Source organism: Corythoichthys intestinalis, chromosome 18 (assembly GCF_030265065.1).
Source record: "Corythoichthys intestinalis isolate RoL2023-P3 chromosome 18, ASM3026506v1, whole genome shotgun sequence".
Classification (NCBI taxonomy): Eukaryota; Metazoa; Chordata; class Actinopteri; order Syngnathiformes; family Syngnathidae; genus Corythoichthys; species Corythoichthys intestinalis.
In genome coordinates, this window is record NC_080412.1 from 8,308,605 (window position 1) to 8,321,092 (window position 12,488).

General features: G+C 39.3%; 1 protein-coding gene across 1 annotated transcript; it reads right to left on the reverse strand.

The window, feature by feature from the left end:
* Window positions 1-1,577: 1,577 nt before the first annotated feature.
* LOC130907061 (homeobox protein otx5-like) lies at window positions 1,578-10,174 on the reverse strand. The gene is made up of 3 exons (XM_057821916.1): window positions 9,830-10,174; window positions 8,095-8,246; window positions 1,578-5,194 (listed from the first exon to the last, which is right to left on the reverse strand). Exons 1-3 carry the CDS (start codon window positions 9,924-9,926, stop codon window positions 4,556-4,558), a joined length of 888 nt encoding a protein of 295 aa, XP_057677899.1. The 5' UTR covers window positions 9,927-10,174; the 3' UTR covers window positions 1,578-4,555.
* Window positions 10,175-12,488: the final 2,314 nt, after the last annotated feature.

The window sequence follows — 12,488 nt, forward strand, 5'->3', positions numbered from 1 at the left end:
CTTGCACCCAGTTAAAATGGATTAAAGTTGACTCGACCTCTGTCCTGTGTCCTTGTGTGTACCACATTGAACATGGAGAAAAGAAAGATGACCAAAGAACTGTCTGAGGACTTGAGAAGCAAAATTGTGAGGAAGCATGGGCAAGTCCATCCCCAAAGACCTGAATGTTCCTGTTTCTACCGTGCGCTGTGTCGTCGTCTGAGTGAAAAGGGACTCTATGGCAAGATACCCAGGAGACTCCACTTTTTGCCCAGAGACATTAAAAAAAAAACCAGGCTGGAGTTTGCCCAAACTTACCTGAGAAAGACAAAAACGTTTTGGAAGAATGTTCTCTGGTCAGATAAGACAAAAGTAGAGCTTTTTGGGAAAAGGCATCAACATAGAGTTTACAGGGAAAAAGACGAGGCCTTCAAGAAAAGAACACAGTACCCCACAATCAAACATGGGAGAGGTTCCCTGATGTTTTGGGGTTGCTTTGCCGCCTCTGGCACTGGACTGCTTGACCGTTTGCATGGCATTATGAAGTCTGAAGACTACCAACAAATTTTGCAGCATAATGTAGGGCCCAGTGTGAGAAAGCTAGGTCTCCCTTAGAGGTCATGGGTCTTCCAGCAGGACAATGAACTAGAAAATGGTTTGAGAGAAAGCACTGGAGACTTCTAAAGTGGCCAGCAATGAGTCCAACCTAAATCCCATAGAACACTTGTGGAGAGATCTGAAAATGACAGTTTGGAGAAGGCACCCTTCAAATCTCAGAGCAGTTGGCCAAAGAAGAATGGTCTAAAATTCCAGCAGAGCATTGTCAGAAACTCATTGATGGATACCGGGAGCGGTTGTTCGCAGTTGTTTTTTTCTAAAGATATTAGGCTGAGGGTGCCAATACTTTTGTCTGGCCCATTTTTGGAGTTTTTTGTAAATTGATAATGATTTTTTTTCCCATCGTCATTTGTATTTTTTCATTGCAAAGCAAAATAAATGAAGATATTACTTCTAAAGCATTTGTAATTGCAATCCCTTTCTAGGAGAAATTGAGCATTATCTGACAGAATTGCAGCGCTGCCAATACTGTTGGCCAGCACTGTAGTCCGAAAATTATGGTAATATTATTTTGAAGAAACGCTCCTCTTACTTGAGTGAAATTTTTGTCTACTCTACCCACTTTAGCTCTTACCTGAGTAAAATTTTGGCTACGCTACCCATCTCTGGTCATGCTATAGGATTCCACCGTTGTTGTTTTGCAACATATTTGTGTACCCGTACACAAACGCACACACCGAAATTTATCATCCTGCTCTGTACAGTCCGTCCCTCCCCCATCACATCTGCTCCTCCCCGGGATTACAGCACAAATTGTGTGTGTGTGCGTGCGTTCAGTGGGGGTAACGCAAATGTAATGTGCTCTCTTCGAGGTTAACCAATGAGGGTGCACAGATGCAGGGATTAACCAATCACACCACAAGGGGGGGGCGGAAGAGATTATAGAGTGCACAGAGTGGGATTAGGTCATTGCTGAGTGCAAAAAAGTGCTTTGGCAGTCTCCTTGCAATTCACCATGGAAGTATTAAAGAAAATAGTCAGAGTCCACACAATGCAACAAACGCAATCTGCTTTTATTACGCGTACGAAGATTACATCCAACAACGATGCATTCGTGTCAATTTAGCGTACATCTACAATGAATGAACAACCCCTCTCTACACATCTACACAATGAAATCAAATACAAATAAATCAAGATTTCAAATTAACACGCTACAAATCCGGTAATGTCTAGTGTAAATATTGGACGGACGGCATTTGCGACATAACTTCCGCGACATTTATATGTTTTAATGTTGGCGTGCGGTAATTAGGTCACGGTGGAATTACCAAATCATTAAAGGAGGAGTGCAGCAAAGGGTTGAGCCATGTAAAATAAAGTAGAAAGTCGTATAGTAGGCATTAAAACGGAAAAAAAGGAGACAAAAGAAAAAGCTAGACAAGGAGGGAAGGAAAAAGGAAGATAGGTGAGAGACAGAAAGAGAGGAGGACAGGGCAATAATCCTAACTAATTCACTTAGGGAGACTAAGAGGATTTGGGACACTTCCAGAATCAGATCAACTAAAATAACCAAGACAGACCAAGGAAATGACGAACATGTTGCTTTGGACATGACCGCTCACCGACGTGTTCATACTGACCCGTAACTAAGTGGAACAAACTATTTCAGAGTGGACAGACTCTTGAAGAATGATTATCAGTGCACAAAAAAAGTGTACAGAGTAGAGCACTTTTAATAAAACACACAACTACAAACAGGAGATCCTAATTCTCGCCCTTCAAACTGATTGGGACGCTAAATGCAAACACTGGAGAACGCAACACAAATTCTCGAGTATATATATAGAAGTTAACAAATTACATACGAAGAAAAAAAAAAAAAAGAAAATTGTTATTGGGTTGTGAAAGGATTCTTTTTGGACTAGAAAATGACATTGCATGGGGATGTTTTGCTTAATGGGCCACTTCTTGTTATTTTGGTGGCATATTTTTGGGTCACTTCATTGTTATATTATGTTTGAGTGGGAGTGATGGAGCGAGACGTCCACACCGTCAATCCCACTCAAATATGAACAGTCACAGCCAGTCTTCCCAGTTTCACAGAACTGGAAGCTTATTGTTGTTAATAGGAGGCAATGAGTTAATTTTGGGTCATGTGTTCCGTGTTCATTTTAGGGTACTTACATGTCACTTCCTGGTGATTTTGGGGCATTACTGAGTCACTTCCAAACACATTTTGGGTACTAGTAATTTTAGTAATTTTTTGTCAAACATAGTGACCATAGAATTTGTTTTTTTTTATGCAGGTCAGAGGAGTGATTTTTGGGCATTACTGAGTCATTACCAATACATTTTGGGTCATTGTAATTTTGCGGCAATTGAGGAAGTTTTTTTGGTAAAAAATAATTACCGAAAATGGCTTTTTTTTTTTTTTTTTTTGCAGGTCACAGGAGTCAACGTAAGTGTCATTGTGGCAGTTGAACGTGCCATTGGAAATGAATGGGAGGTTTTTGTCAAATTTTGGTTAAAATTGTTATGTATGGATTACAATGAGTTAGGCTTGAGTCACTAATTAAATTTAGGGGAATTATGGAGCACTTTCTGTTGATTTTGGGTCACTTCCTGTAGATTTTGGGGCTTTTTACGGTCAAATTTTGGTGGAACCTTATACTGTTGGGTCACTTTCTTGTTAATTTTAGGGTACTTACATGTCACTTCCTGGTGATTTGGGGTCACTTCCTGATGATCTTTGGGCATTACCGAGTCATTCCCAATACATTTTGGAGCCTGGTAATCTATGTTTATTGGGTAAAAAATAATGACCAAAAATTGAGTTTTTTTTTGGGCAGATCAGAGGAGTGAACGGAAGTGTTCTTGTGGAGGCTGAATGTGCCATTGGAAATGAATACGGAGCTTTTTGTCAATTTTTGGCGAAATTATATGTATAGCTTGCATTGAGTTAAGTTTGAGTCACTTCCTAATTAAATTTAGGGTAATTATGGAGCACTTTTCATTGATTTCAGGTCACTTCCTTTTGATTTTGGGGATTTCTGGGTCCCTTCCTGTAGATTTTGAGGCTTTTTAAGGTCAAATTTGGGTGGAACCGTACGTTGGTGGCCGACACAGTATGCCATTTTGTGTGCCTTGATTTCCTGATTTTTTTCCCCCTGAATTGGATACAAAATGCAAAATGAGATACATCTTGAAATTTGAAAAGTTTAAGGTTTCTGCCATCGGAAATGAATTGGGCTTTTTTTGGGGGGCTTTTTTTGCCGCAACCATAAATGTTAGGGGGGGGGGGGGGTGTCTGCATCGTGCAAATTTTTGGAACGTTTTATAGTTGGAACGCCAAAAAAGTGAACAGGCAAAAATATACGAATATGAGAAAATGCAATATCTGGAGAAATAGCGATGGTCGCTTTGCTGTGATGGTCCGTAAATACCTATGACACTTCCTGTTAATTTGGTGCCCTTTCGGGGTCACTTCCTGTTATTATTGTGTCGGTTCCTGCAGATTTCGGGACATTTTGAGGATTTTTTGTTTGTTTTTTTTGCCAAAATGAATGACCACAAATTGGCATAACTCATTTGGGGTTAAAGAGTTTTTAAAAATTGGTCAAAAAACATTTATTCTGGACCGTAGTTAAAAATTCAACTGGATTTAATGGGAGCTTTGCTTTCAAAGCATCCCCACAAATGATTGGATATTTCTTTAAGTGGAGACTCCAGCTCGTTAGGACCAAATATAGTTCAGCAGTGGAGTTGCCACTCAGCTGTGCTGATTGCTGGACTGCTTTTATAAGGGAGTTGGAGTCAGTGGAAATTAAGATCAAGATGTCTGCAAGGCTTTTTGATCTGTTGGTTCCAAAGTATTGTTTGTACTGTCTGGCAGAACGGATTCCAAATCCGAATGGATTTAGGTGAAAAGCTTCTCTATGATGCTAGCCAGAAAATGAACTGAAACTCATATAAAAGAAAAACAGCAGCACGCCTCATGCTAAAAGATGGACGCTTTCTAGAGGACCTGGAACTTCCAGGAGTTTTGGTCCTTATGGTCCAGGCAGTCCATTGTTGTGAATCCCAGTTTCCAGGCCTGCTGGTCCTTGTAGTCCAGGCAGTCCACCGAGGTGAAGCCCAGGGAGGAGGCGGTGCTGTAGCCCTGTGAAGACAGCGAGGCCGGGGACTGGCTGAGGGAGCCCCCCATGGAGGGCACGGTGATGGGGCTGAGAGCGCCGCCGGTGCCCGAGAGCTGCGAGTGCATGGGGGACAAGTAGGCGCTGCAGTCCAAGCCCGTGAAGTAAGAGGTGGTGCTAGCGTAGCCTTGACCGTAGGCTGACGGCTGGCCGTAGCTCATCGGGTAAGGGGAGGGCCGCTGCATGCAGGGTGCCGTGGAGGAGGCCAGGGGGTCGGGGAGCGGGGAGATCGCCGGGCTCCAGATGGACACCGCCGTGTTTCCGCTACCGGAGCTCTGGACCAGGCCGGGGCCCGACTGGGCCGACGACGGGCTGAACGAGCCGGACGGGTTGGGAACGGGATCGGGGGCGCTGGTCTCCTGCACCGGGGAGGCCTTCTTCTTGGGGGGGCGGGGTTTGGACTGCCCGCTGCTCTGCTGCTGCTGCTGACGACACTTGGCACGACGGTTCTTGAACCACACCTGCGCAAGGACGGAAAGCTGTTACGTCATGGAAAAACTCGCTTTGCCTTCCAGTTGACCCAGGTCGAGTCTTAGTGCTTTTGTACACTATTGAGCCTTAAAGGCCTGTAAATATACGTTATCAGGTCGAACTTAAAATGGTCAAGTTCAGTGTCAAACTCTGCTTTGACGTGGGACACAATGTATTTTTGCTTTCCTTTAAAAGGGTATTATGTCTGCCAACTTGGGCTGCTGCAATTAATTGAAAACTAATTAATGATCAAATGTATCAACTATTTTGATGGTCAAATTTTTTAAAATCCGAACATTTTTTTTAGGCTCTACATTACAAATATTTTCTCATTAATTTTTTGGGCTGTGTTGTATTTATTTATAGTAATAAGGTAAATGGCAAATGTTTTTTTAATTTTGTAAAGTTAAACGCATACTTTTTTTTCAAATTTTATTTTTACTTCAGTTGTTGGTTTTTATAAAAAAAAAAAAAAAAAAAAAAATGGTAATAATAACGGAAAGCCAGTACTCTTTTTAAAAATGTAACATTGTAACTTTTAATTAAAAACACAACACCGCTTTTTGAATTATTTTTTTATTTGTATTTAAGGAGAAAATTGTCTTTGTTTTTTATAAATACAGTATATACATTTTTTACTTCACATTAAAAAAAAAAATTTTTTTATACTTTTTATTCAAATTATATTTTTTATTCAGTTGTTGGTTTTTATTAAATAATAATAATAATAATAACGGAAATCCAGTACTCTTTTAAAAAATGTAACATTGTAATTTTTTATTTTAAAAAAATTTATCTTTTTAATTTTTATTTAAGAAAAGAAAATGGTCTTTTTTTTTATAAATACAGTAAATATATTTTTTTTTCTTCACATTTAGAAAAAAATTAAAAATGAAGGTGAACTAATTGCAAATCTATTTTTCTTGTTATTAACATTTTTAATTGTTTTTCCATTTTGATTTTATCCGTATTTAATATTTTAAAGCTGAAACAAATCTGAAAACAAACAAAACATGAACTTACTATTTTTTAAATTGAAAAAAAAAAATCATCTTTAAAGGGAAAAAAACTGTAAATATGATCCTTCATTGAGGATAACCGAAATATTAGTTGCATTTCATTTATTTTCGCAGGCCACACAAAATGATCTGCGGGCTGGTCTCTGGCTCCTGAGCCACGGGTTTGACACCTGAGGTCCAGTTAGACAAAAATGTCTCGAAGGAAAGCTCCGAAAGGCCTTGTTGTATCTTTGTCTTTTTGGCTTGATCTCAATCAAATAATTCTCCAGCACTCACTCAGTAAAGATTAACTTTCACCTGTCCTGTTAGAAAATTGGGCAACATTTTGCCATATTTTGGATGCATGAAAATTTATTTAAAAACATTTTGTCTCACGGTGGCACTAACTCGATTATCAGAGGAAAACAGCAAGGAATGGTTTAACTCCCATTTAATTGGTGTGCACGCTGCATCACTACTGGCTATGCCATTTATAATCTAACATTTCTGTAGATTAGCATCACAACCATTCTCTTTTGGTTTTGGGTCTGGGTTTGGAATGGGGTCCACATTCCGGCAGACCGTGACTTCTGCCTTATACCACTTCACACATTGGACGGACACACTACACATCACTAACACTGCCCCGTCTAACCCTAATCTGACCTATCGTCCCGCTTTCTATCCTATTGGTTACCTGTTGTATTCCAACCCCACATGGCTTGTTCATAAGGAGCTTGCAACGCTACTTACAGCTAGGAAGCATTCGTACGTATGGTATATGCAGTATTCAATCATGTTTTGTTTATTGTTTATTTTCATCATCATCGGTATCATTGACAGTTACAAGTTAGCATTGTGATATAATTATCCCGAAGAAAAGACAAAGTTTATCTAGTCCCGTCCCCTTTGAAGCCACTCACGTTGTTCTTTTTCTTGGTGAGGACACTAACTAAAATAGCTACTCCTATATTATTCGCGGACAGATTAGGTGAAATTTGGTAGTTATGCATACACAGGACCTGGGTGACTAACTGCCTGAGGCGAAAGTGTAGCTAAAAAAAAACCCACAAAATTAAAAATATATATACACAAGTATATTTAGGAAATATTGTATTTTCATAACTTAAAGGGTGTACTTCTGTCACTGTTTATGGTTCACTTGAACGAGGTTCCACCCCTTGCATTAAAGTCCCTTTTATCGTTTACTCTACCTGCTATTCACGCCAATAGAGATTATTTTTTTGCAATAGCTATATTAATAACTTGAAAATGATATTTTTTATGATATTTTTTATATGTTTTATATGCAAAGCATTTTGTCGCCCAGGGCACCATGTAGGCTTGGAAGGCCACTGGTAGTAACCATTGTACCTGAAAGGGTTAAAATTAACATATTTTTCTTTTAAAATAATATTGAAATTTTGTCCCTTTTAGATCATTGCCTTGTTTTTTTCCCACAAATTCTATAGTGTCCAAACATTTTGAGAATTCTGGATTTTGTTTATTATTGTTTTGTTTTGCACTTTCAGCTGGTTTGATTGCGTTAATAAGTGTAACATTCCTCGCAAATACTGTGTTAAGGTTGTGCTGTAGTTCATGTGGTGTAATTTGTGGGTCAAACTTTATAGTTTTTTTGCAATTTTTTTAAAATTTTGCTTAAAGCGTCTTGTCACCCAGGGCACCATGTAGGCTTGGAACACCATGTACATATACATGCATAGACATTTATGTACATGTAAGTGTACATAAATGTTCTTAGAACTATAACAAGATACATAACTCAAATCCGCGATGCACTGAGGGCGTGAAAGTCGAGCCGCGAAGTATAGGCCCTTTAACAGCGATTGTGGTGTCTACCTGTTTTATTTATTTATTTTATTTTACTGTACCTGCACGCGTGACTCAGGCAGGTTAATCTTGAGGGCCACTTCCTCCCTCATAAAGATGTCCGGGTAGCGGGTTTTAGAGAACAGGGCCTCCAGGATGTCCAATTGCGTTCTAGTGAAGGTGGTCCTCTCCCTTCTCTGCTTTCTGGGTGTGGCTGCAGATCAAAAGGACAAAACGAGAAAAACAAAAAAATATGGGTGATGCGCCACTCCAAGGTCACGTGACTCGTTGTTTCCCCCATTGTTTTCCTGCAGCACATCGGCGTGACAACAAACAGACAGACAGTTGGGAATCTCCTGTAGTGATCTTGACTCTGCTGCAGGGAGCGTTTCGCGAGTATTTGCTCATTATACTGAAATATTCAAGTCCGTGGTGTCAGTTTCCCCCTGAGAGAGAGGAAAAACTTTACTCGCTGGAGTTTAGTTTGCTCAGTCAAAGTCCCAATTATTTGTCCTACGGGGTGCCACGGCCAAACGCCTCAGAGTATTTGTTTCAGAACGAGTCAAGTGAGGAAGACGTGGGAAGAAGGTTTTGCCCTCGCAGAGTGTCTCAGACTCACGCCAAAGCGACATTTAACTGTCTAGAAATGAACTGGAGGTGCAAATTAAGAAATAAAACGGCGTCAAACCTGATCTGATTTACGGTTTGACATAGATGATCGAATTTACTTTTCATTTTCAATAATAGCCTGAATATTTGTCTCAAGATAAACAGTCACAGCCTACCCTCCCATTTTAAATGAATTGGACGTCTATCATTGTGAATGGTTGGTTTGAGTTGAATGTTATGAAATTAGAAGTAATAAGTGTTTTATTGGGGGCCATAACCGATTTATCTGTTTTTATTCATTTAAATTGTATCAGTTTTAATTAACGTTTCGTTATTTCATCATTTTATTGATTCATAAATTAACTATATAGAAATAATAATTGATAATTAATATAATTGAGACGTGTACATCACCAATAGGCCGCACTTGTATACTAAATGTTAATATTGTGACCTACATGCATTGAAAAAAATAACTGCTGGATTTACTTGATAAAACCATTGTAACAATTTGCACCTACTTCAATTAAGTACATTTTACTGCTTGTGAACTGAACTTAATATTGCAAGCAGTAAAATTAACTTACTAAAAGTGCAAATTTTATCAACTAAATCCATCAGTTATTTTTTTTTCAGTGTGACCTAAAATGTGATGTCCACGTATGTGAAAGCCAGGTCTTTATGGGGTGAATATATATATGTTTTAATTACTAAAAATGTCATTTGCCCGATGAAGGGTTAAACATGACATTGACGATCTATTTTTATTTTATTATTATTATTATTATTTTTACTATTATTTTAATATTAGATTAACATTAACGCAGTGTTGAAAAAAGGTTGAGCACACATTGTCCAGTTCACTTTTTATTACTAAACATATTAAAAATGGTATTAATAATAACTCCAATAACCAATTGGGCCTACACTTAAATAATCATTCTGAAAACTGCACGTTCTGGACAATATATAGTATTTTGTCATGACATACTATTTGAACTGCGGTTCCACTAAAAAATAAGTCATTCAAATCACTGATTCGAATTACTTACAACTTTTAAATAAAAAAATACATTTGGAACTTCTGGTTATAGGCGAGTATTTTATCCGTTTGTGATTATTTTCATGCGGCTTTGCGTGAATGAAAGTACACTAAAAACGGTATAGAAACAAAAAAAAATTACTTACAGGGATAAGCGACGGTTGTGTGCAGCACGTCCATCCCCGGGCCGGGCAAATTTAACCCATTCATGGTGTAATGGGGTTGTTTTATGTAGGACATCATCTTGACAGCAGCCTCTTTAATCCCGACGCTCGCTCGCTTGTCTGTGTGATGGATCGACGAGGACCACTGCCGTGATTTAAAACCTGCCCTTTTGGGGGAGGCGGACAAAAAAAAGTGGACTTCTTGTAAGTCAATTTGGAGTCAAATGGATCATCATCCGAGCTGTTCTGTCTGTCTCCCGTGTCGGACAGGTGTAGCGGGCCCGAGGTGGCCTTGACAACTTGAGAACAGGACGTTCGACTGACTACGTTGCCCGCACTGGCTGCTAATTAGAGGACGTTTCGGCTGAAACCCCGCCCACCGCACGCACGCAAGCGCAGTCGCAACAGGTTGGGCATGCACAGTTGCACGCTTATGTCATTTCATGGAACTTGATGGAAATCTAGTCAACGTGAAATTACCTTGAAAATCAACGAAGAAGTAGACCAGAATTGATTGCATGAATTTGGATGGATTTCCAAATATTGTGTCAAAGCAAACTACAAAATACTAGGGTTGGGAATCTCTGGCATGAAGCCGATTCGATATTTATCTAGATACACAGGTTACGATTCGATTAAAAAAGGGCCGAGCGATTCGATACGATTTGATACAGTTTAAGAACGATACGGTTCGATACAGAATGAAAACGATACGATAGTAAACATTTGTTGTGTGTGTTCGTACAGTATTTTAAACGTATAAAAAAGACCACTTTTCTATTAGCAAAATTAAACAAAATTTCATACCAATGTTGTTGTTTTTTTTTTATTAAAAAAAAAAAAGGCTTACTATATGACCATCATTTTGTTGGATGGGATTGATAAAAAAATAAAACTCCAGTGACAGACAACAATAAAGTGCAGTAATTCAATTACTTATTTATTTTCTGGTGTTTCGACCACACAAGAAGTAAGTAATTTAAGTGCAAACCTTCAACGTAAACATCTTACAAACAAAAAATATTAATTATATGCAGCAGCGCTAGAAAAAAAAAGAATTAATCCTGTTAGTGTTATCATAAATAAATAATAAATTATGCTTTACCACTGGTATAATTGGAATAAAAACATGGCATTTTAGACACAGGTCAATAATCATTACTTTAACCTTATACACAGCAGAGTCTTTCACTTACGCCTGTGCTTCCACATTTTTTATTCCTCATCACTGTCCATATATTTTTTGAAGGGCAGATTTTTTCTTGATGAAGATCAACTAATCCACATGTTAATGTTTAAGTAGACTGTGTTTCGTGGAAAAAAAATCTCCAGAGGGTCGTGCTGCCCTTTCCACCATTGTAGTGGGTTATTTTTCAGGGTTAAAAACTCACGATCTCTGTACCGCTCCACACTTCACACTAGCTCTGTCCCATGCGAACAGATCTGGCTGCCTTCCTCACGTCAAAGTCCGACTTTTGTTTTTCCTGGGTGCGTTGAAAATCAATCGCTGCACGTCGCTGGCGTCGGTGCTCAAACTGTCCATTGTTTTAGCATGTTGCTTTGTTGCCACTACTAGTTTCGTTTTCGTTTTGGGCTGTGAAGAAAACGTTACGGAGCGTGCGTTACAGTGGTTTTGTTAGCTCTCGCGTTATTTTGACACGCCCGTGACGATCGGGTAATGACGGCGACTAGTAGCGGTTCTGCCGAAATGCATGGGAAGTTGAGGCAACCACGACCGTGAGTTGTACTTGTCCTTATTATATCATGTGGTGGAAACATCATGCTTTGGGGCTGTTTTTCTGCAACGGGACCAGGACGACTGATCTGTGTAAAGGGAAGAATGAATAGGGCCATGTATCGAGAGATTTTGAGTGAAAATCTCCTTCCATCAGCAAGGGCATTGAAGATGAGACATGGCTGGGTCTTTCAGGATGACAATGATCCCAAACACACAGCCAGGGCAACAAAGGAGTGGCTTCGTAAGAAGCATTTCAAGGTCCTGGAGTGGCCTAGCCAGTCTCCAGATCCCAACCCCATAGAAAATCTGTGGAGGGAGTTGAAAGTCTGTGTTGATTTTGAGTGAAAATCTCCTTCCATCAGCAAGGGCATTGAAGATGAGACGTGCCTGGGTACCATTTCAATATTTTGACACCTCCGTAATGTACAGTAAATGTTGATTAGGGGAGGGAACCTCTGTGTAGCTATGAATATGATATGATTTGCGATAAAAGGCTCACGGTAACAATCTCATGATATGTCGATACAACAATTATCGATACATGGGTCATGACATCATTCAAAGATATTGTACGAAACCACTAATAAACAGAAAACAAAGCTCTTCATCCTTCTACTATGAATTGGAATGAGTTTGTCATTAGTAGATGCCCCAATCGTTTGAAGTGGAACGGTGGCAGCAAATGAATTTCTCTGCCACCCTCGCCGCTTCAAATGAAATGATTGTCTATGGCTGTCAGTGGCAGCCTATGCCTGGAAATGAGTTCATTTTGGGGCATTTCACGTCATTTCCCGTTGATTTTCAGTCACTTCCTTACAAGTCACTTCCTGATGATTTTGGGGCATTTACAGGTAGGGTGACAACTTCCATAAGGTCGAAATGGACGACATATTTAAAAAAAAA

Bases quoted from the DNA above. Each gene is read 5' to 3' on its own strand.
- LOC130907061 (XM_057821916.1), bottom strand. From the start codon at position 9,926: ATGATGTCCTACATAAAACAACCCCATTACACCATGAATGGGTTAAAT. The intron at 8,247-9,829 runs GTAAGTAATTTT...TTTGATCTGCAG, and splicing joins CACAACCGTCGCTTATCCCT to CCACACCCAGAAAGCAGAGA. The intron at 5,195-8,094 runs GTACAGTAAAAT...GTCCTTGCGCAG, and splicing joins TGCCTGAGTCACGCGTGCAG to GTGTGGTTCAAGAACCGTCG.